We start from the raw sequence: 27,902 nt of genomic DNA on the forward strand, positions 1-27,902 counted from the left end.
GCTATGTCTGTGCTAACTACTGACTAAATTGCAAGTCAACAACCTTCTCCAATCTAAAGTTATGAGTCATCAAAGATGATAAATTGGATGTGTGTGGAAGACCCCTTTTCGCAAATCCGGTCACATAATATATGTTAGAACTGGAATAGAATTAGATGTAAGTTTGAAGAAAATGCTACACGCTCTATTTTTGCAGCCCCAGTATGGCACATATGTGACAGTATTTGTGAAAAGGGATCTTCCACACACATCTAATTCTATGAACTTAATTGGAAGACCACAATTTGGTGTTCAAGTAACATATCATGTAAGCCTGAAATTTTCTCCAAGAAATTTTCTGCATCCTTTCAGCTATATGTTGGTACTCACTGCTGACCAATTTTTAGACATTACCCTTTTCCAATCTGAAGGTATGGATTGCCAAAGTTGGTAAAATTGGAAGACTTCTTTTCACGTATCCAGTTACATATTAAGAAGTATAGGTCTATTGCTCAACAGCTTGTGCCTTCCAATATAATTATGCACATACCTGTACATATATATGTTGTTAACTTCCTTTTTTAATGTTACAGGCACATGCAATGCATATTAAATTTTAATAATTCTATTGTATCTGCTTGGTCACCTTATTTTATTGTAAGATGCCTCATCATGAATGAATTTTCCTTTTTATCCACAAAGTGATGGTCCACAGAGTAGAGCAGAGTGATGCCAAATGGCAACACAAGTAAAATGTCTATCAAAGGTGATGGTCAACCAGTTTTCCAAATTGAGTAGATATGCTATTGTTTCTTTGTCTTGGTACAGTATCTTGCTTGTTAGTCACCATACCAATCTTGTGAATCTTGATCACCATTCACAATACTGCTGAAGATGCAAGCTTGAAAATAACTTGCCTGTATGTATGTTTGTATTTACCTACTGCACCTGTTTGCAAAGCTAAACAAAGGCACGTATAAAGAAAGCTATATATTACGTATGATTATCCCACTAGATAAGCGTTCTTATGCATATTTAATAGTCTAGATCTCATTCCATTCACTATGAATGTTAAATAGTATTAAATTTCCTTTTACTGTTACACTATTGCAGGAGTGAATTACTGTATTATAATACAGAATTGAATTATCTGCCAAATGGCTTTCTGTAGAATTTAATAGACTAATAAAGTAGCTGAAAAATATTCACCAAAATTGTTTTGTCACTAATACTGTCTTAGCAAAAACCTGCATAATTTGCACTAGTATTAATTTTGCTGAAATTCTACAAGCAGCTAACTGCAGTGCTGCACTGATAGTCTAGTCAGCTACCACTTAGTCTGCTTTTCTCAGTTCAAATTGTATGAACCTGCAGCAATGTATGGGAGTGGTCTATGGCTTTCCTGAACTATCCTAGTGAGGTGGAAATAGCTAGTCTAAGAGCAACTTTGAATTTGTTAATAAGTGACATTTCAACTGTTTTATTAGTTATATTATGACATCATAAATGCTACATGGTAATTGTACTTGTGCCTTCCATCCTCTTTTACTGTCATTATTTTTCTAGTACTGTATATTTTGCACCCCAATCTTTCACCACTGTGTGTTCATTTGTGATACAGCAACACCACTGAATGAACTATGTTATTAAATGGCAGAAAATCTCTAAAGGAGTAGCTATGTATGTGGAGAAAATTTTGTGGCTTTATCTAATACAGTACGTAGCAAGGTACAATCAATCAAATTGCAATATCTACAAAGTGTCCCAGGTGTGGACTATGTACGTTTTCCCTGTGACAGTCACATGGTGCATTCAAACATTAGAAACTCTGGCTCTATATACTTGAATTGAAAATTGGCTACTATTAGCTAACTACAATCATTCATTATTAAATAAGGCAGTTACTAAGCACTACATCGCCGAGTGGTGGTGACACTAACCATCGTCTTTACTACAATGCTGTTTACAGCTGGCTTGAAACAGCCAACTAAACTTTTAGAAATGCCTCATGGAAGAGACATAGAGAGCCTATATAGGCGCAAAGTGTTAAGTGTGGTGGTACAGGTGTACCACCTAATGATAGGGATTATAATTAAAGACTTAAATTTTGACCAGAAATCATCTTTGAATTTCCTTTGCTTTCCACCATGGAGTCTTGGTGGCATTAGTTGGTTTAGTCAAGTTCAAACATGCAAGCATCTAAATTGTTGTTCAAGCAAATTTGTTATTTCTTGACTGACTAATGTGGCCATCCGACAAGTGTATAGAAAGAGTGACTCTTTGCATAGGTAAACATGTACTTTTTAGGGTTGGAAGTGGGCCTGTGCTGCTGAATCACATACCAACCCAAATAGAAAGCTGGATGGAACCCAGATTTGACCCAGTTTAAACAAAACAGAGGTGGGCACCAAGAGGATAAGTGGCATAGTTATAAGCATTATGTACAGTAGTCCACAAGTCCCAAGAGTCTATAATGCAGTATTGCCTATTATGCTTTTGAGTACTGCTTCAAAATTTCCCAAACTATTATTTTATACTCCGAGCATGCACAGTGTTGTACCACATTATGCCCCAATTATCCTCTTAAAATTGCATCTTGACTGCTCTATTGGAGTATCCAAAACATATTAATTATGTGAATGTTGAATTAGGATATTCAACATTAGACGACTGATCTACTGTATAATCATAAAAGTATCTTGATTTTTACTGTATTTTCCTGCTCAAAACTTTCAACATTTCCAATGGGTTTCTATGATATCCAATTCACAAAAATTGTGCCATATATGCTGGAATTATTTTGTTTACCTATATTTTGCCTCTAATTAAGCAGACATTATGGCTAGTTCCAAGCCCATAGATGGGCCTTGAGCCAAAATTATACAGGTTATTACACTATCAGAAGGATGAATAGCTATCAAATTAGTTTCTTTCATCCAAACCAAATTGAGACTCCTATACCAAACAGTATTATTTGTAAAATGAAACTGATAAGTGGGCATGGCTCCATGCAGGCAGCAACACACAATCCTGATAAGTGGATGTAGTTCCACTAAGAACTGAGGCTGCTAAGGTAATTATTTATCAACTTTCATTCCATGTACTAATTATTTACCCAGTAGAGAGATCAGCTGCAAACAAGTTATCCATAAGGAATAATTGACATGTAATAAATATATGTATTATATATAATTGTATAATTTGTACATTTACTAATAAAATCAGAAATATTTAAAGTATTTAACATCTGCTTCATCTTTTCTTCTTCCTGTGGTAAAGAAAAAAAAGATGGGTTAAAAAATCCCCAAAGCCAGCCATAGGCCAGCTTTGAGGTAAACAAATACAAAAAGAAGTGAAATCTAATCCAAAACAGCCAAGCTTTAAAAAAGAGTGTAGCCCTCAGAAGGATTATGGTGAAAAAAGATGTGAAATCCAAGGTGACGGCCAAGAAATGGCTGTGATGGTAGGTTAATAGTAAAAATTTTAATAACGACAATTCAGGTGAATTTTGTGCCAAGATCTTCTTTTACAGATTGGCTGTTTTGTATTAGATAGTATTTACCAGCTGACATTTTACGACACACATTAGCAACATGATGACAGGCTATATAGTCAAAAATAAGCCCTAAATGCTGCTGTTTCTTAGTCACCTGTAACACAACATTATCAATAGAAATAGGAGGATATGTAAACTTCGTAGGGTGGTGAGGTCTTAAACCACAATATAGAAGTCTTTTTAAAAGTGATTTTCATTTTACTCTGTGAAACCCACTGTTGTATTGCTGACACATGATAGATTGTACAGCAGCTGGGGTGGAACCAGTACAAATAATGGCTGTATCAACTGCATACTGTAAAAGTAATCTTTTAGTTAATTGTGATGGAAGAGAGTTCATGTAAATTAAAAACAATAATGGACCTAAAGCACTGCCCTGAGGGATGCCAGCCTTCATAAGCTTCCATGATGAGAATATACTAGATGACTTAACAGTGGCAATTCTAGCCCTGACCTATGGGGGGGAGGGGTGCAAGTAGGGAACAGTGTAACTATTGTTGTTTGACTGTAGCGTAAAGTAGAATCTCAGGGGGATCTGGGGATGCAACCCCCAGAAGCTACAGGATTTATGCAATTTGAAGGTTTGAAAATAGCCTAAACTTTATCCTAAAAACATGAAAAATAACAATGCCAATCTATACTGCAACTTTTCCTCAACATTTTTTGAAAGTTATTTTCAGCAGGGGGGGAGGGGCCATGGTTATTTTTCAGGCCCCCCCTTAGAATCGCCTATGTGACTTAACTGTATGTTAACGGTTAGACAGATAATCCTTAAACTATTTCACTACATCATTGGGTGAACACCAAGTTCAGAGACCCTTTGTAATAACAGACAGTGATCGAGTGAGTCAAATGCCTTCTAATCTATGAATGCAGCACAAACTACATTTTCTCCCTTATCCAATGATATCAACTGAAAGTAGCTATAGTAGAATGTCTTCTGTAGACTTACCACAGTAATAAGCACAAGTGCAAAAAGTTGTTTTGCTCAAGGTATGCACTTAACTGTGTGGAAATGATCTTCTCCAAAACTTTAGTGATCACAGGGACAACAGCAATTGGGCGATAGTTAGAAGGGTCATCAGGGGCTCAACCCTTATGAACAGGTTTTATATGAGATCTTTTCCAAGCTGATGGAACAGTATTTTGCTGTAATGAATAGTTGAACAAATTAGTCAATGGGTCAGCAATCTCACTGGCTACTTTCCTTTATAGAAATCAAGAAGACAGACAAATCATCTGGGCCAGTGCATTTCCTCACATGTGCTACTTGTGCCTTCCCTACATGTACTCACTGTCAAGCTCCTCAACCCACAATAAACCATATCTTGTCTGGATGTGCTGTTGCTCTTGATCAGGGCAGGTATTCAAGGAGACATGATTCAGTCTTGCAGGTTTTTGTTCATGGACTCTAACTAACAGCATTAATTTTACCTGAATGTTTTAACTTTACACTGATCTTCCAGACTATCTTACCAATGTCAGCTTTCCAGAATGTTGGAGGTCATGATCATGTAATAAAGAGCCATAACAAATTTACGATCTTACTTCTGAGCTCTTGCAGCCATTAGATGTTACTGAGATTTTTTAGTTCAAATGAGTAGATTGAATCTTAGAAATTAAGATCAAGTCTGGTCTACTACGGATGGTGGTAGGGATAGTGCTAGGGTTAACTGCTGATTTTATTTCTATTGAGATTGGATGTTTAGCATTTCTGGTGTTGCAAAGCAGACAGGCTGCTCATATTGCGATGTCCTGCTTATACCTATACAATTTTTAACTCTAGAGCCTCCTTACACTGGGACCTAGAGGATCTCCTGATCTGAACTCTTTAAAACTTTTCTCTTCTATTTATACTTTAATAATGTAATTTGATTAGTGTAAGCCTCGCCAGGGCTCCTGTACTGACCACTCTGTGGCGGTCAGTGCATGCGGGAATTACCCCTGAGACTAGGCCCCTGTGTGTATACAGACTTATCTTAATCAATAAGACATCTTCCACCATTCAACTTTACATGAAATACCTGTAACTTTTATTACATTTTAGACTAATTTTTTTGATGAGTTTTCTTTGAAAAATACAAACACATAAGACACTAACTATTACCTGTTACTGACATTGCACAGTATAATCAAGTTTTCATATTCAGTTATAGGTAATTCAATATATTATTCTTCTGCATGTTATCTCATTGCTTTGTCACCTTCAAAGACATTGAAGTCTGACAATGAAATATTGTACTGATGCATGTAATCAAACAAAAACTACACTGTATGTGATTATGTGAAAGCCATGCATTTTAAAGGTTTGTTAAAACTGACGTAACAGTCCTGTGAATGTGTACACTTCTTACATTTTGTAAACACATGTTTAAAGCTTCTGGTGCAGAGCTCAAATTGAGGGCATAAGTGTAATTATGAATTGTATACTTTATAAAAGTTTTGCTAGAAATAGTATGCTTTGTGAACTGTGTGTTTGGCAGTTTTCAAGCTATGTGGCAAAATATTATGCCAAAATCATGAACGAACTTCGAATTCTTGCTAGTTGATATCACAGGCTAAACAATGAGAAAAGGGGAACTATTCCACTAGGTACTTGTAGGTGTGATCCCAGATCAGTTGCAGTGTATGCATATCAGCTGGAAACAAGGCACCCTGTAGAGAGATCAACATGATCAAGTCACTACTGCTGACCCGGATGACCCACTGACCCGGATTTGACCCGGATGTGACCCGGATTGACCCGGATTAATTAATAAAGCCGAGGCGTGCGATAAGAGCAACGTTTCGGCTGGTCTCGAGCGAGCGAGACTACGTTTTGAGCGTTCGATTCGTGTTGAGTAGACAGGGGCGGATCCAGACTTTTAGAATTGCAACTTCAGCCTAGCTGTAGGTTGAAGACTAAAAAAAAAAAAAAAAAGGTCACCTACTAACAATAGCTACCCCTCACCATAGATACCCTCAGTTTCGTGCTACATACTGCACTTAATAATAAATGGGCGTGGTTGAGCGTATGTTTGTAACGCGATAAGTGGGCGTGGCTCACAAAAAAGCTACGCGATAGCGTTTTAAATTATAAGTTTCCACGTCGTCAAACGAACAATTTCGTTTCTCACGTGATCCAATCCGGGTCAGACCCGGATAATTTGTAAACTGGGTCAGACCCGGATGACCCGGAGAAAATGTGACCCGGATGACCCTACCTGGTTTCAACGCTGATGCATATTGATAGAACAGTCAAGTAAATTATACTCTAAAACAGCAGACAAGTATGTGTCACTGTCTGATGTAGGGTCAGTGGAAATAGGATTCAGCTAGGGGCCATGGTTGCCCACTTTTATTGAACAATGGTTGTAGCAAAAGATCGAGATGCTCAATAGAATAGTCCACTATACTCTAGTAGAGCAGCCAACCACTTTAATAGAACAGCCAATGGCTTTATAATATAAAAACAGCCTCTTTATAAATAATGCTGTAGGAGTCTACTCACAAAAAGAGTTGAAGTACTCAAATTTCTAGAATATAAAATTTCTTTTTTGTGGGGCATGCCCCCTGACCCCATGAAAAGCATGCTTTCATGGGGTCAGGGGCAATCTAACTACAACTGGGAAAACAGTGTGACCAGCATGCTTTCAGAGTTGCAATGGCCCGCATTGAACATTACTGAGAAGACAAATTTCAAGGCTCTCTATCTTATACCAAGGACTACACAATTCAGTTTCACTAGAAATACCTACCTATATTACAGCCACTACCACCACACCCTTCACTAGATTTCAACATTATTTTCACTTCAATATACCTACTGCTAGAACTAATTTTTATCATAATAGTTGCTTTCTAAAATCCTTTCGTGATTGGAACTTACTACCCATTTCTGCTATCAAAGCTGCTACTCTAGATAATTTTACTAATCAACTACGTATGTTATTAATTGTATAACTATATTATCGTAACTTTTCTTTTTTTCTTTTTTATTGTAATATATGCACTATAACTCACTGATTGATTATAACTAGCAATTATATGTATGTACTGTATGCTGTAACTTATTATTTATGAATAGTAATTGTAATCAACACATGCACTGTTTATTATTAGTAACTGTAACATACACAATGTAGCATACATACTTTAACTTATTGATTGTAACGTGTTCTGTGATTTACATCCTAGGCAAACCAGCTGTGCTGCCTGCCTAGTAATTAATAATAAAGAATAATAAAAAAGCATCCATGTCTGCTGTATGGTTCAAACTCCGCTGTGCAATATCACAAAAGTTGACCCCATTGCTCTGGCCTGCTATATACACCGCCCCTTATCAGATTCAAATTATAGTAACCTCTTATGCAAATGAAAGGAACAGTGGAAAAGGGGACATGTGCCATTTTAGATTTTTTACTTAAATTTAGAATGGATTGTTAAAACCATGTGAATAATATCACTAAGTAAACTATAGAATTTACAAGTTCAAAGCAATCTCAAATTGATTTTTAGCAAATATTGCAATAATTCAATTAAGCCCACTATGTGGCCACCTAAAGTTTCAAAATGGCACTTGTCCCGTTAGCTACAGTTTTAAAGTGCCGAGTGACTGTTCAGCATTGTACATATAGCCAGCACCAAACTGGAATTCATGCTGGAAATTTAGCCATACCTGTACCTTGTAATTCATGGCAGTGAAGTCAATATTAGTTACCCTATTGGTACAAACAGACTTTGCTACTTTGTTCACTCTTCTACGTATGTCCAGTTCAAGTAGTCTAAGAGACTAAGACTTGCATGAAACTTAAAACAAAGTTACTATTACAGGTGTATTGAATTACTGTCCATGATAAAGACTAATCACATTGTGGTATTGTGTTACTATAAAAATGTTTTGACAGGTTTCTGATTAATATGATATCGCTGAAGCAGTTTTTAAAACTTCCTGATAAAACAAGACAAGTTGTCACAAAGTTCATCTGATGACATTACATGTTGAAGAACATGTGTAACCACACAACAGTGGTAGATCCAGGGGATTTCCAAATATTTCAGAGAAAACCTTCAGATGTAGTGAAATCATTTCCTTCTACAGTAGCTAGGAACTACTTAATAACCAAATAAGGCAATCTCACACTAAAGTTTATGCAACATGCCAATATAGAGGCTTCATTATCAAGGATGAGGTTAATGATGAAATGAGTTCAGGGGAATAATAGACAAGTTGCTGGATATACTAGCTAAATATATTTAATAGCTAAACACATCTCATTGATCACACCTCACCAACTAGCTACAAAACATAGCTACATCCACTTTATGTTTGTTTATGATATCAAGATTGTAATATTAATTTGCTACAGGTGACCTGCAACACTGTGAATACTTGAAACTACTGTTGTTTTTTTTCTTAATATTATTACTGGACAGACAAAATAACTGTCCAGGAAGTTACAAAAATCAATAGTTACAGCATTATATCATGTTATTTATCTAAAAACCATTCAACAGTGGGAAATTTGATTGTTTCAACAGGTAAGTTATTCCAATCATTCATTGTCTGGGGAAAAAGTTGAATTTGTTCTTACTGAAGAAGTGATAAAATGAAGTGGATGTTGGTGAAGTGTAGGATGGGAGATGGAAAAATATTGAGGAATAAGGCCGAGTGATTGTTTCTTATTACTGGTAAATACTGAGGATGGTCTCGAAAAGGCACCATCACTGTTACTGGGACATGGCAACATTTTAGAACTCCCCTGGATCTACAATTGTTGTATGGTGACACATATTCTTCATCGTATTCTTTAACATTTTATATTATTCATCAGGTGAATTTTGTGAAAACCTGTCTTGTTTTATTATGCTTGTTACCATAACTGAGGCTACAATAGCAATATTCATGTCCATTAGCAGGTCATTCGATTATAAGCTACTACATGACTAGCTATTGGCTATTTTATCAGACTGTCTCTTTTCCCAACCAAATGACAAAAAAAAAATACAGTCTGTGTTGACGAGACTATACTATAGTGCTTAGTTTGATATTATACTCTTCTTATAAAAACAAGAACATTTCTAAGAACTGCATTGACTAACATCAGATGCTGAAAAGTTTGTGTAACATTAAAGTGTAACAAGTCCTTTTTGCATGACTAACCAACTATTAGCTTGTGGCCATAGCTACCCGGTATCCAGTGCATCTCTCAGTATACCATAACATTACACTAGGAAGTATGGTCACTTAAACTTTTAATTATAAATTGTAATGTTACACATTTTCAGTATGAGTGTTAAGGCGGCATGTAAAAGTGACATGTTTTCCATTGTTTAAGAGACATGTCCAGTATTCATAGAATGGAAACAGATGATTTACCGATATTTATGTAATGTAAAAATTGGCAAGAAACTAGCCAATCTGCTTTACTCCTACTTTGCCATGATGTAAACGACTTGCTTTAGCCATACATGCTGTATGGGTACTGATATTGGAATGTCTTATGACATCATACAATTGTGTTGTAATGTTTGAGCATTATCATTACATTATTACATCCTGTACTTCTGTGTCTATAAAATACTTCAAGCCTGTTTAACTAACAGTTCTTATTATTTGCTGCTGTGATAATGATGAAATTAATTTTTCTTCTACTGTTCCTCATTTTGAATGTTGATGGAGTCAAAGGAGTTATGCCTGACAGTGATGTCCATCCTAGTAATGACACTGAAGATGATGTTAGTGGTTCAGGTAGTGCTGAAGATAATATATGTGTGTACTTAGTCAGTGATGATGAAGACATCCCAAATTGTTCTGACAATAATCAGACTACCAATGAGACTGAAGATGATGTTAGTGGTTCAGGTAGTGATGAGGATGAAATTCCTTGTAGTAATATGAAAACTATAATATTTTCTACAGGGGTGTATTCAACTGTTGATGTACTGAATAACGTCACTACTAGTAACACCATTATCAACATATCAACTGATGTTGTGTTGTCTTCAATTGTGACACTTGAAGGTCTCGACAATATTAGAATAATTGGGCAAGGAAACTCCACTGTGAACTGTAATGATATTGGATCGGTGAAGTTTATATCCTGCAATAATGTCACTATTGAAGGTGTCATCTGGGAGAGGTGTGGTTTTGACAATGCTCCAGGAATTGAGTTTTACAACTCATCTAATATAGTGCTTCAAAGTTCTTCTTTCCACCACTCAGTAGGACAAGCCGTTGTACTGTCAAACATGTTAGGAAATGTGTACATTAATGATTGCCAATTTACACATAACAAATACTACAAAGGTCATGGAGCAGCTATTTACCATACATCTAGTCCTGAACAGAGTACTCAGGTACAGCTGGTAATTAACAATTGTGATATCTCTTTTAATGGACCAGCTGAAAGTGTTGTTTACATTGATAATTCAAATAATAAAGTTAATGGCCATATTTCTTTACTGCAAAACTCTACACTTATCCAAAACAAAGGAGTACCCATTTACATTTCACACACCAGTCTAGTTCTCAATAACAGTGTATCATTCAAGGATAATAATGCCACTGCTGGTGGAGGTATTTATAGCAGAAATTCTATTATCACATTTGATGATAAGTGTAACGTGAGCTTCCATAATAATTCAGTTGGGTCTAATGGTAACAGATTTGCATCAGGACGTGGAGGAGCAGTGTTTGCTATCAATTCTATTATCTACACCAATGGTAGCTCAAAAGTGACCTTTAGTAATAATTATGCTACATTTGCTGGAGGAGCAATAATGGCAATTGATGATTCTCCTATTACTTTTAATGGAAGTTCATCAGTGACATTTAGTTACAATCATGCTGGAGCGCATGGAGGAGCAGCATTTGTAGAGAATTCTCCCATCACATTTCATGGCAGCTCAACAGTGATATTTAGTAACAATCATGCTACATATGGAGGAGCGATACAAACACATTATTATAATTATCCCATCACATTTCATGGCAACTCAAAAGTGACATTTAGTAACAATTATGCTATAGATGCTGGAGGAGCAATAATAGCAGTCCAAAATTCTCCCATTACTTTTAATGGAAACTCAATAGTGACATTTAGCAACAATAGTGCTACAAATTTAAGTCGTTATGGAGGAGCAGTATATGCAGCCACCTCTCCCATTACATTTCAAGGAAGCTCAACAGTGAAATTTAGTAAAAATCATGCTACAGGTGGAGGAGTAATAATGGCATTTCATTCTCCCATCACATTTAATGGAAGCTCAACAGTGACATTTAGTAACAATTGTGCTACAACGTATGGAGGAGCTGTAAGAGTACTTTATTCTCCCCTCGCATTTCATGGAAGCTCAACAGTGACATTTAGTAACAATAGTGTTACATATGAAGGTGGAGCAATATATGCAGATGATTCTCCCATTACATTTCATGGAAGCTCAACAGTGACATTTAGTAAAAATCATGCTACAAGTGAAGGAGGAGCAATAAAAGCAGTTAATAATTCTCCCATCATATTTCATGGAAGCTCAACAGTGACATTTAGAAACAATATCAATGTAACATTCATTCATAATGAAGCCATTGAAGGAGGAGCAATATACTTATCTTTCTCTGATATCATATTTACAGGAATTGCAATTGTTAACTTTTATAATAATACAGCATTACTGAGTGGAGGTGCCATTTCATCACTTTATAACTCTAACATCTTGTTTACAGGAGAATCTACAATATATTTTAACAACAACCTAGCCAGACAACATGGTGGAGCTATATCTTCTGTTATCAATACTAGGATAACATTCAATGAAACTTGTTCTGTAATGTTCACAAGTAATACGGCAATGCAACAAGGTGGAGCAATATATTTACTGGACAAAAGTACAATACTGTTTGGAGACAATTGTAATGTAACTTATGATAATAATGCAGCCTTACAACAAGGAGGAGCTTTATATTTTGCACTCCAATCAAATGCCTTGTTCAAAGGAAATTCTATCATTACGTTTGAGCATAACAAAGCTATTTTAAGTGGGGGAGCTCTGTACAGTTTCAGTAATTACCCTATTCTGTTTGAAGAAAATTGCATATTATCATTTAACCACAACATGGTCAGACAAGACGGTGGAGCTATTCAAACTGTTAATACTACTTTGTACTTTAGTGGAAGTTCTTCTGTTACCTTCACAAGCAATACAGCCATGCAACAAGGTGGAGCTGTAAATTTATTTTATAAATCAATTTTAATATTTCAAGATGACTCTAATGTGACTTTCACTCGCAACTCTGCCATGCAAAATGGTGGAGCTGTATATGTACATGACAATACCAATGTCAGCTTTGTAGGAAACACTACCGTTGTGTTTCATCACAATATGGCAGAAAGTGATGGTGGAGCATTATATTCTTATTACCATTGTAACATTACGATAAGACAATACTCTGAAGTGATATTTGATAAAAATAGTGCTATGCAGTATGGTGGAGCAATGTATTGTGATCATCACTCTGATGTTACACTAGAAGGAAACAATCCAGTGTCATTTACTAGCAATACTGCTGAACACGGTGGAGCTGTTTGTGTTTCACAATCTGTCATGACATTTGCACATAATTCTGTGGTGATGTTGAGCAAGAACAGAGCAATAGGGAATGGCGGAGCTGTACTTTACACTAAAAATTTCACAGCAACATTCAATAACGGTTCTTCTATTAAATTTGATCACAACACTGCTTATCGATATGGTGGAGCTTTATACATTGAAGTAAATCATGAAGGGCTCAGTAAACTAAGACTGAACACTACAGGAATTACCTTTACCAACAATAGAGCACTAATCGGAGACTCTGTTTACGTAGATATACCAACATCTTGTGGCGAGGCTTGCTTGAACAGGACCATTGTTGGCGTTAATAAAGAAACTTTAGAATATGGTTCTCTTGCTGGAAACATTTACACTCCTCCTAGTAAACTAGTATTAGGTGATCCAGCTGTGTGTATTGATGATGACAATGTCAGTAATTGTGGGAAATATTATGTAAACAACATAATGCTTGGTCAAGAAATTATCATTGATGCCTGTGTACGGGACTATTATGATCAACGTGCTACTGAAACACAATTTATGGTGGATAGTAATGATAAAAATCACACCATTAATGGAACAAATAGTGTGTTGATATCATGTGATAATGGGTTACAAGGAATTAATATAACAGGATCTAAAATTTCTGATATAACAAACTTTACAATGAATCTTACTTTCCACGATGGAAGTTGGTCTAACTTGAAAACAATTTCAATAGGATTAATAATTGAACTATCACCATGTCACCCTGGTTTCTATTATGATAGCACAACAAAAAAATGTGTATGCTACTATGATGATGATGATATCATAACTTGTTCTGATAGTACATCACTTATCAGGAGAGGTTATTGGTTTGGAATAGTCAACAATAATAAATCAACAGTGACAGTTTGTCCCAACAATTACTGTGACTTTACTTGTTGTGAAGCTACTAATGGATTTTATGAACTCTCACCAATGAGAATGAATCAGTGTAGTTCACACAGATCTGGTACTGCTTGTGGTAGTTGTGAAGAAGGCTATACTCTCTCATTTGATTCTGTAGAATGTGTAAGTGTTGACCAGTGTACAACTGGGCAGACAGTAATGGTAGTCACATTATCAATGATATACTGGATAATCATAGTTCTACTAGTGTTTATTATGACATACTATCATGTTGGGATTGGTTATTTGTATGCTATTACATACTATTACAGTATGCTGGATATTTTACTGAGCCAAAATTTATACCAATCAAAAGGATTGTTTACAACTGTTACCACTTTGTCCAGTCTTGTGAAAATCACTCCACAATTTCTAGGACAACTTTGCTTAGTAAAGAACATGAGTGGAATTGACCAACAATTCATTCATTATACACATCCACTAGCTGTCTCAGTTATAATAGTAATAATCTGTCAATCAGCAAGAATATCTCACAAATTTTCATCATTCATTAGTAGAGGAATTATCCGCACTGTTTGTTTCCTCCTGCTGTTGTCTTATACTTCTGTGGCCACAACTTCATTACTGTTGTTGAGATCACTGACATTTGATAATGTGGATAAGGTTTACACTTACCTATCACCTGACATAGAGTACTGTCATGGTCGTCATCTACCATATTTTATTGTAGCAGTGCTATGTACACTAGTGATTGTGATTGGTCTACCACTTCTACTGCTACTAGAGCCATTCCTTAACAAGAAGATCAATTTTACCAGAATGAAGCCATTACTGGATCAGTTTCAAGGATGTTACAAAGACAAGTATCGTTGCTTTGCAGCTTATTACATGATTTGTCGACTTGTTATTATTGTGATAATCATTGCAATTCCATCCAACAGTGATCTCTCCCAGTTTTTGCTGATCTTTTCTAGTGGTGTGTTGGCTGTAGTAGTGATAGTATTAAAACCTTATCAACACAAGATCCTGAACATCTTTGATGGGTTGATTTTACAATTAGTGGTCCTGGCTACACTGATACCACTTGCTGACACTGTTAGTCAAAAATTATCAACAGCTACTATTATCATTGTAATGTTTCTACCATTGATCTCCTTCATTGCTCTGGAACTGATACTACACAAAGAGACCATCACGACTATTACTACAAAGATAGCTGCACATTTTAAGACTGAGCCAGTTTCTACCTGCAATGATACTAATGAGGTACCGATGGGTGATATTGGAATAATCATTGATGATAATATGAGGAAGAATGCTACTATCTGTGAAATGTAAGTATATACTATAGCTAGTTATCAATGTCAGTTATTCATGATCACTCAAATTTAACTTTTACTATAACATATACAATTACATAATCTACAGTGATGTGAACATAGCAGCTGGTACTGCTGTCTTTCTCTGGTTGGCCATTTTTGCAGATGTCAAGTTAGTGTTCATTTCTCAATAATTATGTTATAACATTCCCATTACATCAACAGTAGATAAACATCATGTTGTGTTATGTACTATATGTAATTGTTTTATCAAGCACTGTATTATAACTACATCACACATGAGATAATATGTTTATAATGTTACTATAATGGCTTACCTATATGTTACAATTGTACTAAACAATAGTAGTCAGTTTCCAGTGTGTATCATGTTGTTGTTTATATGTAACAGTTCTTCAAACACAAGTGATGATTTTACTCACTACCGGGATTCTTTCCTGGAGGTGATGGATCAGATAGAAGATTGATGTATACAGTGTGATCAATAGCAATGACACCAATAATCATACACACTTTTCATATTTAGTAGCTTCTTTGAACTATGTTACTTTGTATGCTGAACTTGTGGAAATATAGTTATTGCTGTATTAGATTTTGTTTTGATTACTGTATGTACTTATGTAACATTCTGTAAGCCAGATCATCATTATATGATTGACAGTTTATATTTGATGTTGGGTTTTCAAAGAAAAGGGATTTCTGATGCTATAGAAATTAAAATAAATTTAAAAATAAACCATTTGAATTTGTAATGGTACCCATCCTGAAATGAAAAGGTATGAGAAAAAGTATCACCATACCAAATTTTGTGCTTTAATCACAAAGTGGATGATCATATATTATGACTTAGCCGCCCCACTATTATGCTAATAAATTTTAATAATGGCTATGTGCATTGTTAAAATTTATTAGCATTAAGATCATTGCAGCCATTTGTTGGCTGCCACCTTTGATTTCACAACTTTTTTCACCCAGCAGGTTTTTTATGGCCATGCCTTTTTTCACAGCTTGGCTGTTTTTGTGTGGATATATATGATAGACTAGACACACATGGCTATCATGCAGGTAAATCAGTCTCACACCAAAGTGTTATGCAATATGAGTATAAGTTAGGATTTGAAACACTGTGTTCAAATGATTCTTGATGATCGTCAAGCACGCACGAATGATTTGATGATTGTCAAGCACACACGAATGATTTGATGATTGTCAAGCACACACGAATGGCTTAAATCTGAAACTCCCTCTGAAAATGACTAGACCTACCACTGCTAGTCTGACATCATAGCCTGTTAGAGTTACTACAGCTGATGTACTGTAGAAAACAAGACAAGTGGTATGACACATTATGTAATTAGACCCACTTCGTTATTATAATTCTGGTATAATAATAAGTATTAGTTCAGTTCAGCTATTTTTGTACGGATTGATACATCTTTCTAAAATTATTTCATGCAACAAAGTCTGTGAGGATAACATATATAATTGGTGGAATCAGTTATAGATTTAGAAATGGACAGTGTATGTATCTAAAAGCCAAATGTGAATTTACCTTGCAACTATTGTGTGCAAGATCCACTATGCATGATATGTTGCAGGGACCATTCAGATATCATAACAAGGCTTGAGCCAATTATGCTATGAAAACAGCCTATTATGCTTTTGAGCAGTGCTCAAAAATCCCAGCCTATTGTGATGCTATCAAACAAAAGATTATGTTCTATTTTATTAGAGTATATCAGCCTTTCCTGACTGCTGTATTAGAGTAAGTAACTGCTCTATTAGAGTGTCCTGATCTGAATAATCAGCAATAAGAATAACATTGTGTATTTTCTTACTCTGAAAAAGGTCTAGTGTGTTTATGATTTGCTGTAAATTTGGCATGCACTGTGCATTTTAATTAAAATCTTGTCCTATTATGCTGACATAATGCTTTTGTTCGCCATTATATTTGAAATATGCCAGCATAATTGGCACAAGTCTATTATGCTGCAAAATTAGGCCATTACGCTTTTTGGCAATTCCCTAATATTATAATTATGCTTGTTTTATGCTTCAAGAAATTTATTTCGTGTGCTTTTCTTTGCGTGCAGAAAATTTTTTCCAATGCAAATAGTGAATGAAGAAGTGGTGCAACATACAAATAGTAGAAATGGTTTGAGAAGGGGTGTGTCCCAGAGTAATTAGTGATATTATTAGAGCAGAGCTCTGGAAACATATTTAGCACCCCTGAAATTAGAAACATTTATTGTCTAATATACCGAAAATATCTTATTAGCAAACACATGTAAAATAATTATGCATTGCTTCTGGTCTATCATCTGCATTCAGTTATAGTGATTGGAATTCAAAGGACTGCAATTGCTTGGTATGTTATGCAGCTTAAATTTAAGCATAGTACCATGCCAAGAATAAATGTTTCGTTGGAATAAACACTTAAAGGATTCTCACTCTCTCTTACATGCAATGGCTATTCTATTAGAGTGGTTGACTGTTCTGCTAGAGAATCTCGATTTATTTGATACATTCCCTGGTTTGATGCTATCCTCAGTCTCACTGGAGAAACTTTACTATTTTCATTGTCCAGAAATTCACTAGCTATCTGATTCAACACTAACTTTATCTCGAACTTCTGGCTCTGGTAAATTTTTCTGTATTCTTCAGCATTCAAGTTGACTCCCTGTATTCACAGGTTTTAAGCCTTCTGACTGGTCCCTAGCTAGTGGATAGCATTCACAGAACTTCATTTATTATCAGAGCTTCTTTAGTACCGTCTTCCACTAATCATAATCATTTTATCATGTAGCTATTAGATAAAAATTCACTGATTGATGCTGAGCTAAACTGCTTAGCCATGCCTTGTACGTTGCACTAGCTGACACAAGTAAAACTCATGAAAAACCTTTATTTCAGCAAGTATAAAATTATTCTGTAATGCATTGTTTCTACTTGTTGTCAGGAATTACTTCACCATCCAAAACAGGTTTATAGTTTGTTATTAAATTTATTACTGTGTAAACTCAATTATAGTACAAAAACACAGATATTAGTTATAATTACGGTACATCATTAAATAATCAGTCAATTGCTCTTTAATCACTCACAGAAGTCAATAAAAGTTAATTTTGTAATGTACAGGGCAGTATATTGGCCATATGCTTAAACATATCAAACTAAAATTTAACACAAGGTAGATAAGCACCCAGTACCTCACTTAAGGTATTAAACTGAAAATTGACATGTGCCGAAAAGGTATGTAGATTTACCAAGATCAAGTCACATATCTAAATGAACACTCAAGACACAGCCCAACTACAGCTAGTAGTCAGGCAGCTACATGTTTCATTTTTTATAGAGTTGTGAACTTGGACAAGTGTAGCCAGCTGTCATATAGACTTTCACATAATTACCCCCCCCCCCCCCCCCAAATTTCCGATTCCCCCAAAGGGAAATTCCTAGATTAACCAATACCGATTCTTGTTACAGGAAGTTGAATTGCACAATATCTAATGCTAAGTGCAAAATCAAACAACTGTAGTATTATATAGACTCGCTCTAGCTATGATGCAAGTAGCACCCAAAGGTTTCACTAAACAGATAGGATTTGTATGTCTGCATGCTTATAGGTGTAGGAGTGTAAAAATAATGAGTTTAACTATGCAAAACTTCTGTTGTGCAACATTGCCTTAATTGAAATTTCACAAATCCACAGGCCACCTGTTGGTGGTTTCAGTACATAAGTAATTAGTAAGAAGCATTTGCAATGCAGCTGTTCTTGTATTGTCAATTAATTATAGGGATGGGATTAGAAACTATGGCATCACAGAGATTATGTAGTAATTTCACAAACCTGGATTAGGTGATTTGTTCTGGTGATGGAATTGAGTCTTTAGACAATGATACATGTTAAAAATAGTACTAACAACATTGGTTCACTATCATAAACTCCATATTTTAGAGTGTGGGAATGCAATTTTCAGCAAAGTGATTTGTCACCACTTGTCACAAAATCAGGTCACATATAATTATTGACTTTATGCAAGTGTTTGCTATTCACTAGTACTTCTTGGACAGGCTTCTTTCTCTTACTCACACTACTCGTCTCACACAGCTGTCACAGGTACTGAGTACATTTCTGTAATGACTAATGAGTATAATGACAACAGGTACGCACTAACGAGGCATAAAGGTGGCCCGTGTGGTCAACACTATTATGTGGTGTTCCACCTAAGGTAAATTTGAATTCAATCACTGTTACCACACAGCTTCATGGAGGTTTCATGCTCCTTTGTGCCTTTGGCACATATAAGCTCCAGCAGTCGTCTATGTAGGCTAGGTTAATTGTTCACCGTGGTATTGGAGTATTAGTCTATATGACTAACTGTACTTTCTCAGGTTATGTGTCACATTAATATCATAAACAGATTTGTATCATTTAGTTTCTTCTGAATACCTTAACTACCTACTTTTATATTCACTAAAGGTGCAAAAGTGTCCATAAGGTTATTACATCATCACAACTAATGGGGAGGTGTTATTCCAGTAGTGATCTGTAAGAAGGTAAAGCCTACAGGAAAGTACACATATCTCCTTATTGGTGACTCGACCCTCCACCAACATATAATTATTAAGGATTATACACATTTATTTCATACTAACAAGTTATATACACTTCTATGATGACTCCTATCACAGTGTAGTCTACACATGGTAGTGTCACTGTAAATGACAAATTCATATGATCTTATTTGTTTCAGCAAGTCAATTCAAAAACCATGTAAGAAAAGTGGCCTCGGGCATACTACGTACTTTAATAAAATCCTGTGGTTATTTACATGGAAGCCATAAATTCAGGCTATCACAATTGCTTCATGAAATTTTTTTGCGAGTGTCATTATCTCAGTCTAATGACAAAATTATCTAGTTATGTTTATGGTGAGCATCACTTTGTTGTAATCCTATTAGTAATTAAAGTTGACAGTATCATATTTCATGGTTTAGTCATTTTAGAAAGTGTAATCGCTAAGCCAACTCATGTACAGCCAGTAAAGCTAAACTCAGATTTAAACTCAGATTTAAACTCACAGTCATCCTAATCATAAAAATTTCCTTGCTTTGAGAATGGCCGTTTAACCCGGAAAATACCATAATATCCAATCTTGTTTTAATTCTAAATATATACTCACCCAGATCTTTATTACGCTAATGCCTTGTGGTATCATGCAACTACAGTCAATATGATGTCTCATACAAATTGTTTATTGAACAGATTCAACATAAAATGCAGTGCACTACTAATAGAATAATTGTGTACATGAAGTACACATGGTTGCATGTGATAGATATTACATCATTACAACAAGAAATGTCACCAATACATCAAGCTCTACCAACCATAGGATCTGGCCTCACCCATGCAATCACTCAATCAAGACACATGCAACCTATCACTACAACTAGTAATTTGGCAACTATGTTTTATAGAGTGGTGTAGCCAGCTGTCATAATATATGGACTTTCACATAGTCATCCCCCAAGTTCCTGATTCCCCCAAAGGAATAAACACTCTGTGCGTGTGTGAGAAGAGAGAGAAAGGATATTGAGTCTTCTATTGACTACCACTTCTTGTTAGAGAATATCTATAATGACTAAGAGTGAATTTACCTAGAAAACATGTACATTACTCTTGGTATAATGCAAGTAACACAGAATGATTTTACTTAAAAAATGGATGTATATGACAGCGCTCTATGTACTGTAGGCTTACAATCCCAAGTCAATGGTCCATCACAGTATTGGAGCCTCACAAACTGTACTTTCTCAAGTTGAGTGTCACATTTATATCATAATTATATGACATCATTAGTTTTTCTGAAAACCACAGCTGCCTGTACTTTTACATTCCTTAATGCTGCTAAGTGTCCACAAGCTTATTACATCGTCGCGTTCTATTGGTCCAGGAAGTGGAATTCCAATTGGGATCTGTAAGAACATAAAGCTACAGGAAAGTGTATATGTGACTGCATGCATGGGCTATACTTTAAAATCCTGTGGTTAAATGAAGCCATGAATTCTGGCCATCACAATTGTTTCATGAAAAAAAAAATTTTTTTTTAACAATCATTATCAATTATAATAATACATCTGAGGTCTTTTAATTATACATAATGAATACTGTTGTGTCTAATTATAATTTTTGTTTCTGGTGAGCATCACTTTCCTGTAATTCTATAATAATAGCTAATATTTCCTAAGCAGTAATTAATTAAAAGTTGACAGTATCATATAGCTATCGTGGTTTATTCTGAGTGTTATTCACTAGTCTGACATCATAACCTGGCTGTGGATACATGTTGCCCACAGGCCATTAATGTAGGCTTCATGTGCATTTAAAGCATTAAAACCTGTTAGCTAGCGGTATATTTTACTACTGAGCTAAAGCTGATGAGGTATACACAAAGAAACTGACAGTTACATCATACGGTAAGTTAGTCTCATTTTGTTGACTGAGATATTAACTCTGGTGCCATGCATATATTATCATTATGTGACCAATTCTGTAAGGATGTAGCTATTAATTTGGTGTTGCAGAAGTAAGCAGTGTCTATATTATGCCAGCCAAAATTAATGTGAATCTAGCTATAGCTACTGGTTTGCTATTATAGCTATGCCTGCAATGAGTATTTTTTAGTACAATTAACCAGCCTACCGAGGGAGGGGTAAGCATACAGCAGTAGACGCGATCGATTTTAGGGTACATAGCTATACGTATGTAACGAGGTATATAAAAATGTAGCTATAGGTTATACTTGCGTCTCTCGCAAGTGAATATCGCTTGGAGAATTCTGGGCTCTACCTACTCACCAATGAGATGTCCAAGTCCACGATAGCTAGAATTCTAGCAGCAGCAGATTCAGACAGGAGACTGAGTGACGCCGCCTCCACACTCCTGGATCACCCCAGGTTAAAGGCCACTTCTGCTTCCTCCCAACACAAGTAACATGCAGCAGCAGCAGTAAACCATCACTCCATAACTTCGGCTGCAGTGAGCCATTGTTTAGGAAGCCAGCGCGTCATATGAAGTCTTATCTGCACAGTCGGACTGCATGCACTCAAACCAGAGATTACGCGCCCCATCTGCTCGGCCTTTTTACTCTTTTCACCACCGGCTTACGTAATAAGCTCAAAAGCATCCAGACTTCCTACTGTAGTTGTTGTTCTCTCTCTTCGACTTTAGAGTACTCGTCTAGTATTTATTGATTTATTAGTAGTTGCCGCGAGTAGTCGACTTTAGGGGACGCATCTAGTTTTTTTTTCTCAGCGAAAAATCAAACGATAATAATAGAAACAACAAATTAAACATACAAAGAAAGGAGAGAAAAAAAATTCAATAAGTTACTGCCTAATTAATGGGAGTCTTGACTCTACTTGAATGAGGTCAATTGGTGCTGATCCTAAAGAGTGGCCAACGGAGCCCTTTGAGGATCTAGAACCCCGCAGACACCTAATTGCTGACCTCAAAAGTGAAAAGGACAAGCAGCACCGGATCCACCCCATTACAGCAGCATAATTTGAATCCCATTTATCTGATAGCAAGGAAGCAAGGCGTTTGTAAAACATGGTTGCTTCGTTAGCCATTCCTCCTGTGGCTGAAAAGATTAAAGGAGTAAAGGAACTCTGTTCAACTTCACGTATGCGAGCTTCATATGAACGCTTCTTACACAATTCATGTTTTCTGTAAATGGCACTGGCACTGGTGGTACGATTACTAGGAGCGTGTGGGTTAAAGACTTTAACATCAATGTAAGTTTTCTCACAACGGCCACCCCAAAAACCATTGGCTGAAATATCTAGTCGAGCACCATCTTCGATGTTTGATGAGGCTAAGGTGAACTGCTCACCAGTAATAGGTTGTAAATGTGGTTCAACATCCACCTCATGGCAGACCTCAGTAAGTAAGCTTGCTGTTAAGTCACGGATCTCGTTGTGACGGATAGAAGGGAAGCCACCCTTGGGACAAGTAAAGGAATGTTCAACAGTGAACTTAGTTCCACAGGCGCAATGTTGAGAAAGCCTGGCAGGATCCCATCCATATCTAAGCGCAACAGCGTCATGGAAGGCAGTTTTGTGAAGAGAAAAATTGTACTCCTGCAAAGGCAGAACAGATAACCAATTTGAAGCTCCCTTTTCAGAAGCTAGTTCAATTGATCTCTTTAGACTAGTTGTAGCCCCTTCTAGTAAAGATGCTTTGTTAGAAGATGTCATGGAAAATTTCATGCGATATATTTCACTTTTTATTAAAAGCTGTTCACCACGAATATCACTTGAGAAAGTGCTGGTTTGAGATAACAGAAGGGATTGCAGAGGCTTGGTAACTTTGTTAGAGGCAGTAAACTCAAAAGCACACATTCTGATAGGGTTAATAATACCCATACCGCCAATCCTAGTGGGAAGAGCCAAAAAGGCTCTATCTAAATCACTGGGTGGTAGATGGCCAGTTACTGCAGGAATGAAGCTGTGTCTAATACAATCCTCAAGTGGGTGAAAAAGATCATCGACATTAGGTATAGTACGAGCAACAAATAACCATTTACTGACTAGTTCATGTGTAAAGGCAGAGTAAGCCGCATGGGGCTGGGTGATGGCAAAAGATGATAACAACTTTAATTCACTAATCCAAGTGGTGATTTTATTAGAAACATACTGTGCAACAAAAGTAGCAGATCCTATAGCAGCTCCGAGATGAGGCCGTCCGTCTTTGGTTACATTGACACAAGTATTGGCAAAAAGCAATTGAGCATGATTCAGGTACTGTTCTTTGACAACAAGCCAAGTCTTAGATGCATTAGGAAAGTAGCCAAAATGTGGTCCAAGTAATGAAAGCTGGTCCCACCACAGACGCAGATGTGAAACTTTACCACAAGCACTTGCATCATCTGCATACCATGCCTGAGTGACATTGTTTGGTAATCTACGAATAAGAGGTATTATAGACAAGGTGTAAAAAGGCATAGCAAGGGGGTCCCCTTGAGTAGTCCCTTCGTTGGAATAAATAACATCACCATCAACATATAATGGTGCTGGAAAACGATATGTGTTGATTAGAATGGTCGAAAAAGCAGGGCATGTATACTGGATGTTTTGCAATGCTACTGCCCTGTTAAGTAAATTAAAAGCATTACGGGCATCAACAAGTAAAAAACCTTCAGATTTCTCATCATCAAAAATGGACCTCATGGAATGGATTGCAGCTTCAACACCACAAGTTTGGCCAGCACAAAGCTGTAGAGGACCAGCAGCACGTTGAATATCAGGTCCAATAATTGACAGAACAGCCTTGGCAATAATGCGTCTAACTACATCACCAACACCAATAGGACGGACACCAGGATTTTTATCCAAAGCAATAAGTCTACACGACACAAGTGGCAAAACAATTTCAGGATCAACAAATGATGTACACAGACGACGAGCTAAAATAGCAATGGAACAACAAAGTTCAGCAGAGGCAGATTTGAAGGATGAACACAAACGTCTCCAGCCGTAAGCATCCAGACCAGAAGGTCCTGCAGATCCTGAGGTACAAAGAGCGGCTGCACGAAGTACAGAACCATCCAAGGCTTCAAAAATAACTGGGTGATAAACCAAAGAGGAATCAGTATTAGTATCCAAACATTCAGGGTAAAGTGGAGCAGCAGAAGGATGTTTACTTTCAAGCACATCTCGCACTGTTTTATTTTCTTTAGCATCAGTAACTTCAGACAAGTGGAGAAGCCTGCCCTTTCCCTGTCCTGAAAGTATGTCCAAGGCATGCTTGGTTTTTCCATTAAACATAAGCTTGGCAAAAGAGTAAGCTAATCTACCATCTGGATCAGAACAGTTGGAACGTGGCTGTTTATTACTGAGTCTTTGTTGAATTGCTTGCCCCTCTAGTACTAAATCATTCAGATTGCCATCCATCCACAACTTCAAACGTCTTTCAATACACGAGATATGATCTTTACTCTTTGAAGATTGAGAAGACTTCTGAAGAACCAAGGAACACAAAGTAAAAGCTGCCTTTAAAGCAATACCTTCTAGGGCAGACCCTTCTCCAGCAGCACGAAACTATCTAGCAAGCTCTAATACAAACTTTTTGATGACATTTCCATTAGGAATTTTAAAACAGTTACTTCTCCAATGAACAACTTCTTGATAGGTTGCTTCCAAAGCATGACAGAAACTTTGTGAGTCCATGGAACCCCAAGTGAATATTGCATCTGAAGTACGCGGAAAATCCGGTAAGTTTGGTAAATTAGGCGAGCTTTCTCCAGCGGATACTGGGGCAGAGGAAGAAATCAACAATTGAGAAGAGTTCCCGCTAGGGAGCTGTGAAGTAGCCTCGGAATTAGCAGTGACAAACCGACAACGTTTCTTGCCATCAAAAGTCTCACACATTTCAATAAAACTTGACAACGGTTTTCCACGACAGCGAATCGAAGATTTCCAGTTTCTAGATGATGATTTACCAGCATGGCGCTCGAATTCACAAGGTGTGAAAATCTTTCCGTCGAAAGAAACAGTACAGCGGCTAGAGCCACTAGACAAGTTCTTGGTTTGTAGCTTCGCGTTTAAAGCATAATTGTAGTTAATATTAATTTGTAAATGTATGTAGTTTTATACATGTATGCTGTATACAGGGCGTAGCTGAAAAACAGCTTTGCTGATGCTACCTTCCCTGTTTAAATAAATTGAAAAAAAAAAAAAAAAAAGCACCGCAAACAATGTCCACTTCATTTCTGTCGACTTGAGAACTCGACGAGGCCATGCCACACCAATCCCACAATGGGAACGCATCTAGTAGTTGCAAAGAGTATAGTCGACTTGACGCGTCTAGTAGTTGCCACGAGTAGTCGACTTTAGGGGACATAACAAGTAGTATTACCGTTAGGGTTAGGGTTAGAGTTCAGCCTTGGCTTCTTCTTCACCTGTAGGGTTAGGTTCTTCTTACTATAGATATTACTTCGTGAGTCACATTTGTAAGATAGAAAAGAAGGGAAGCATGCGTTAGCACATTGGGTTACCACACTGGGATTCCGGGTTCAATCCCCCATCAGGATCTTGTGAATCATACAAAGAGTCAATGTGAGGATCATCTGCAGACTCTCACTGTTCAATCTAAGTTTGGAAACTCAGCTTAATTAGAGAGCTCTTGTAGGACTTGGAATAGGTTTCTGGCAGGTTTTCATCTTGGGCAATTGTCATTCCTCCTTTTAGCTGCCTTTGACACTTTTCCCACTGCTGTCAACCTGCAGCAGTGGTCCATCAAAGTGATGCAAAGTGCTTATGCCAGCATAATAGGACAATTTTCAAGAATTTTAATTAAAATTTGCCATACGCACGCCAAAAATACTGCACAACATGAACACACTGCACATTATTACTGCATTTTATATCAACAACCTTGTAGTGTTATTATTTTTACCATTTCTTGACTGATCATTCACACTTAAGATCGAGATACTCTAATAGAGCAGTCACTTACTCTAATACAGTAGTCAGGAAATGCACATATACTCTAATAAAACAGTCAGTGCTCGAGCATAATCTAGATTTTGAGAGCATAATTTTGAGCATAATAGGCTGGATTTTTGAGCACTGCTCAAAAGCATAATAAGCAGTTTTCAAAGCATAATTGGCTCAAGCCTGATGCTCTGCAACCTCAACTGAAGTAAGTGCTTGAAGAACATTACTGTATATACCCTCACAATCCCAGAATAAAGCACATGATTTATTAAATTCACTACCTGATGCAGACATAACAGGCTTAGAGGCTTTGAGTTCTTGTAAAGAAGACCAAAGAGATTTAACTCAATCTGATAGAAACCATTATCAAGTTACATTTATCTGTAGGTATCAGACAGGCAGGTAGACAGGCTGAGCAACCTATTGGATGTGTTTCAGGTTGTAATATATAAAGGCACTTTTGGGCTTGTTTATACCTAACCAATGCTGCCAAGGTGCCAGGAAGGTATTGTTAAGCTGGTTTTGGGTGATATTTTTGGTCAGAAAATCCAAACCTTCATGATCTCTAATATACAGCACTACTCTACTGTATGACATTGGCTTTATACTTTTTGTGGTGCAGATTGCTATTTTAGTCTGGCTCACAGCTAGCCCAACCACTACTACAACTAGCTCATTTACAGCTAGCTTTTTGGCCACAATTATCCCCTTTTTAGCCCCTGCTATTATAGTGCAGAGACAATTCAGAGGTTTTGCTTAATTAAAAAAACCATTTGGACAAGGAGTCGAATGTTACACTCAAGAATTAATATGTTGGGCCACTCTATAATGAATTTCTCATATCTCAATTGTGTAAGCATATACAATAGAGAGTCAATTGTCCAAACCCTGATTGTCCAAATGTTTGATTTTCTGAACACCAAATTGACAGCTCAGTTAGAGTATTCTGTCAAACGTGTAAGCTCTAGTTGAACAAAGTCTCAATATAAATCAATGGATGTTTGATATAACGTACTATTCAATTATATGAACACCCTCCCCCATACTGGTTTGGATAA

The 27,902-nt window shown here is 36.6% G+C and overlaps 1 protein-coding gene across 1 annotated transcript; it reads left to right on the plus strand.

The window, feature by feature from the left end:
• The first annotated feature begins 10,144 nt into the window (after positions 1-10,144).
• On the plus strand, positions 10,145-15,993 carry LOC136247468 (outer membrane protein A-like). The gene is made up of 3 exons (XM_066039180.1): positions 10,145-10,379; positions 10,437-15,333; positions 15,731-15,993. The coding sequence occupies exons 1-3, from the start codon at positions 10,145-10,147 to the stop codon at positions 15,804-15,806; spliced, it is 5,208 nt and encodes a 1,735-aa protein (XP_065895252.1). The 3' UTR covers positions 15,807-15,993.
• Positions 15,994-27,902: the final 11,909 nt, after the last annotated feature.

This window comes from Dysidea avara, chromosome 2 (assembly GCF_963678975.1).
Source record: "Dysidea avara chromosome 2, odDysAvar1.4, whole genome shotgun sequence".
Taxonomy (NCBI): domain Eukaryota; kingdom Metazoa; phylum Porifera; class Demospongiae; order Dictyoceratida; family Dysideidae; genus Dysidea; species Dysidea avara.

What these genes read in the sequence shown, in the direction of transcription:
- LOC136247468 (XM_066039180.1), top strand. Translation starts at nt 10,145, where the DNA reads ATGATGAAATTAATTTTTCTTCTACTGTTCCTCATTTTGAATGTTGAT. An exon ending in AGATGATGTTAGTGGTTCAG is followed by an intron (nt 10,380 to 10,436) that starts GTAGTGATGAGG and finishes TATTTTCTACAG; the next exon opens with GGGTGTATTCAACTGTTGAT. An exon ending in AATGCTACTATCTGTGAAAT is followed by an intron (nt 15,334 to 15,730) that starts GTAAGTATATAC and finishes TATATGTAACAG; the next exon opens with TTCTTCAAACACAAGTGATG.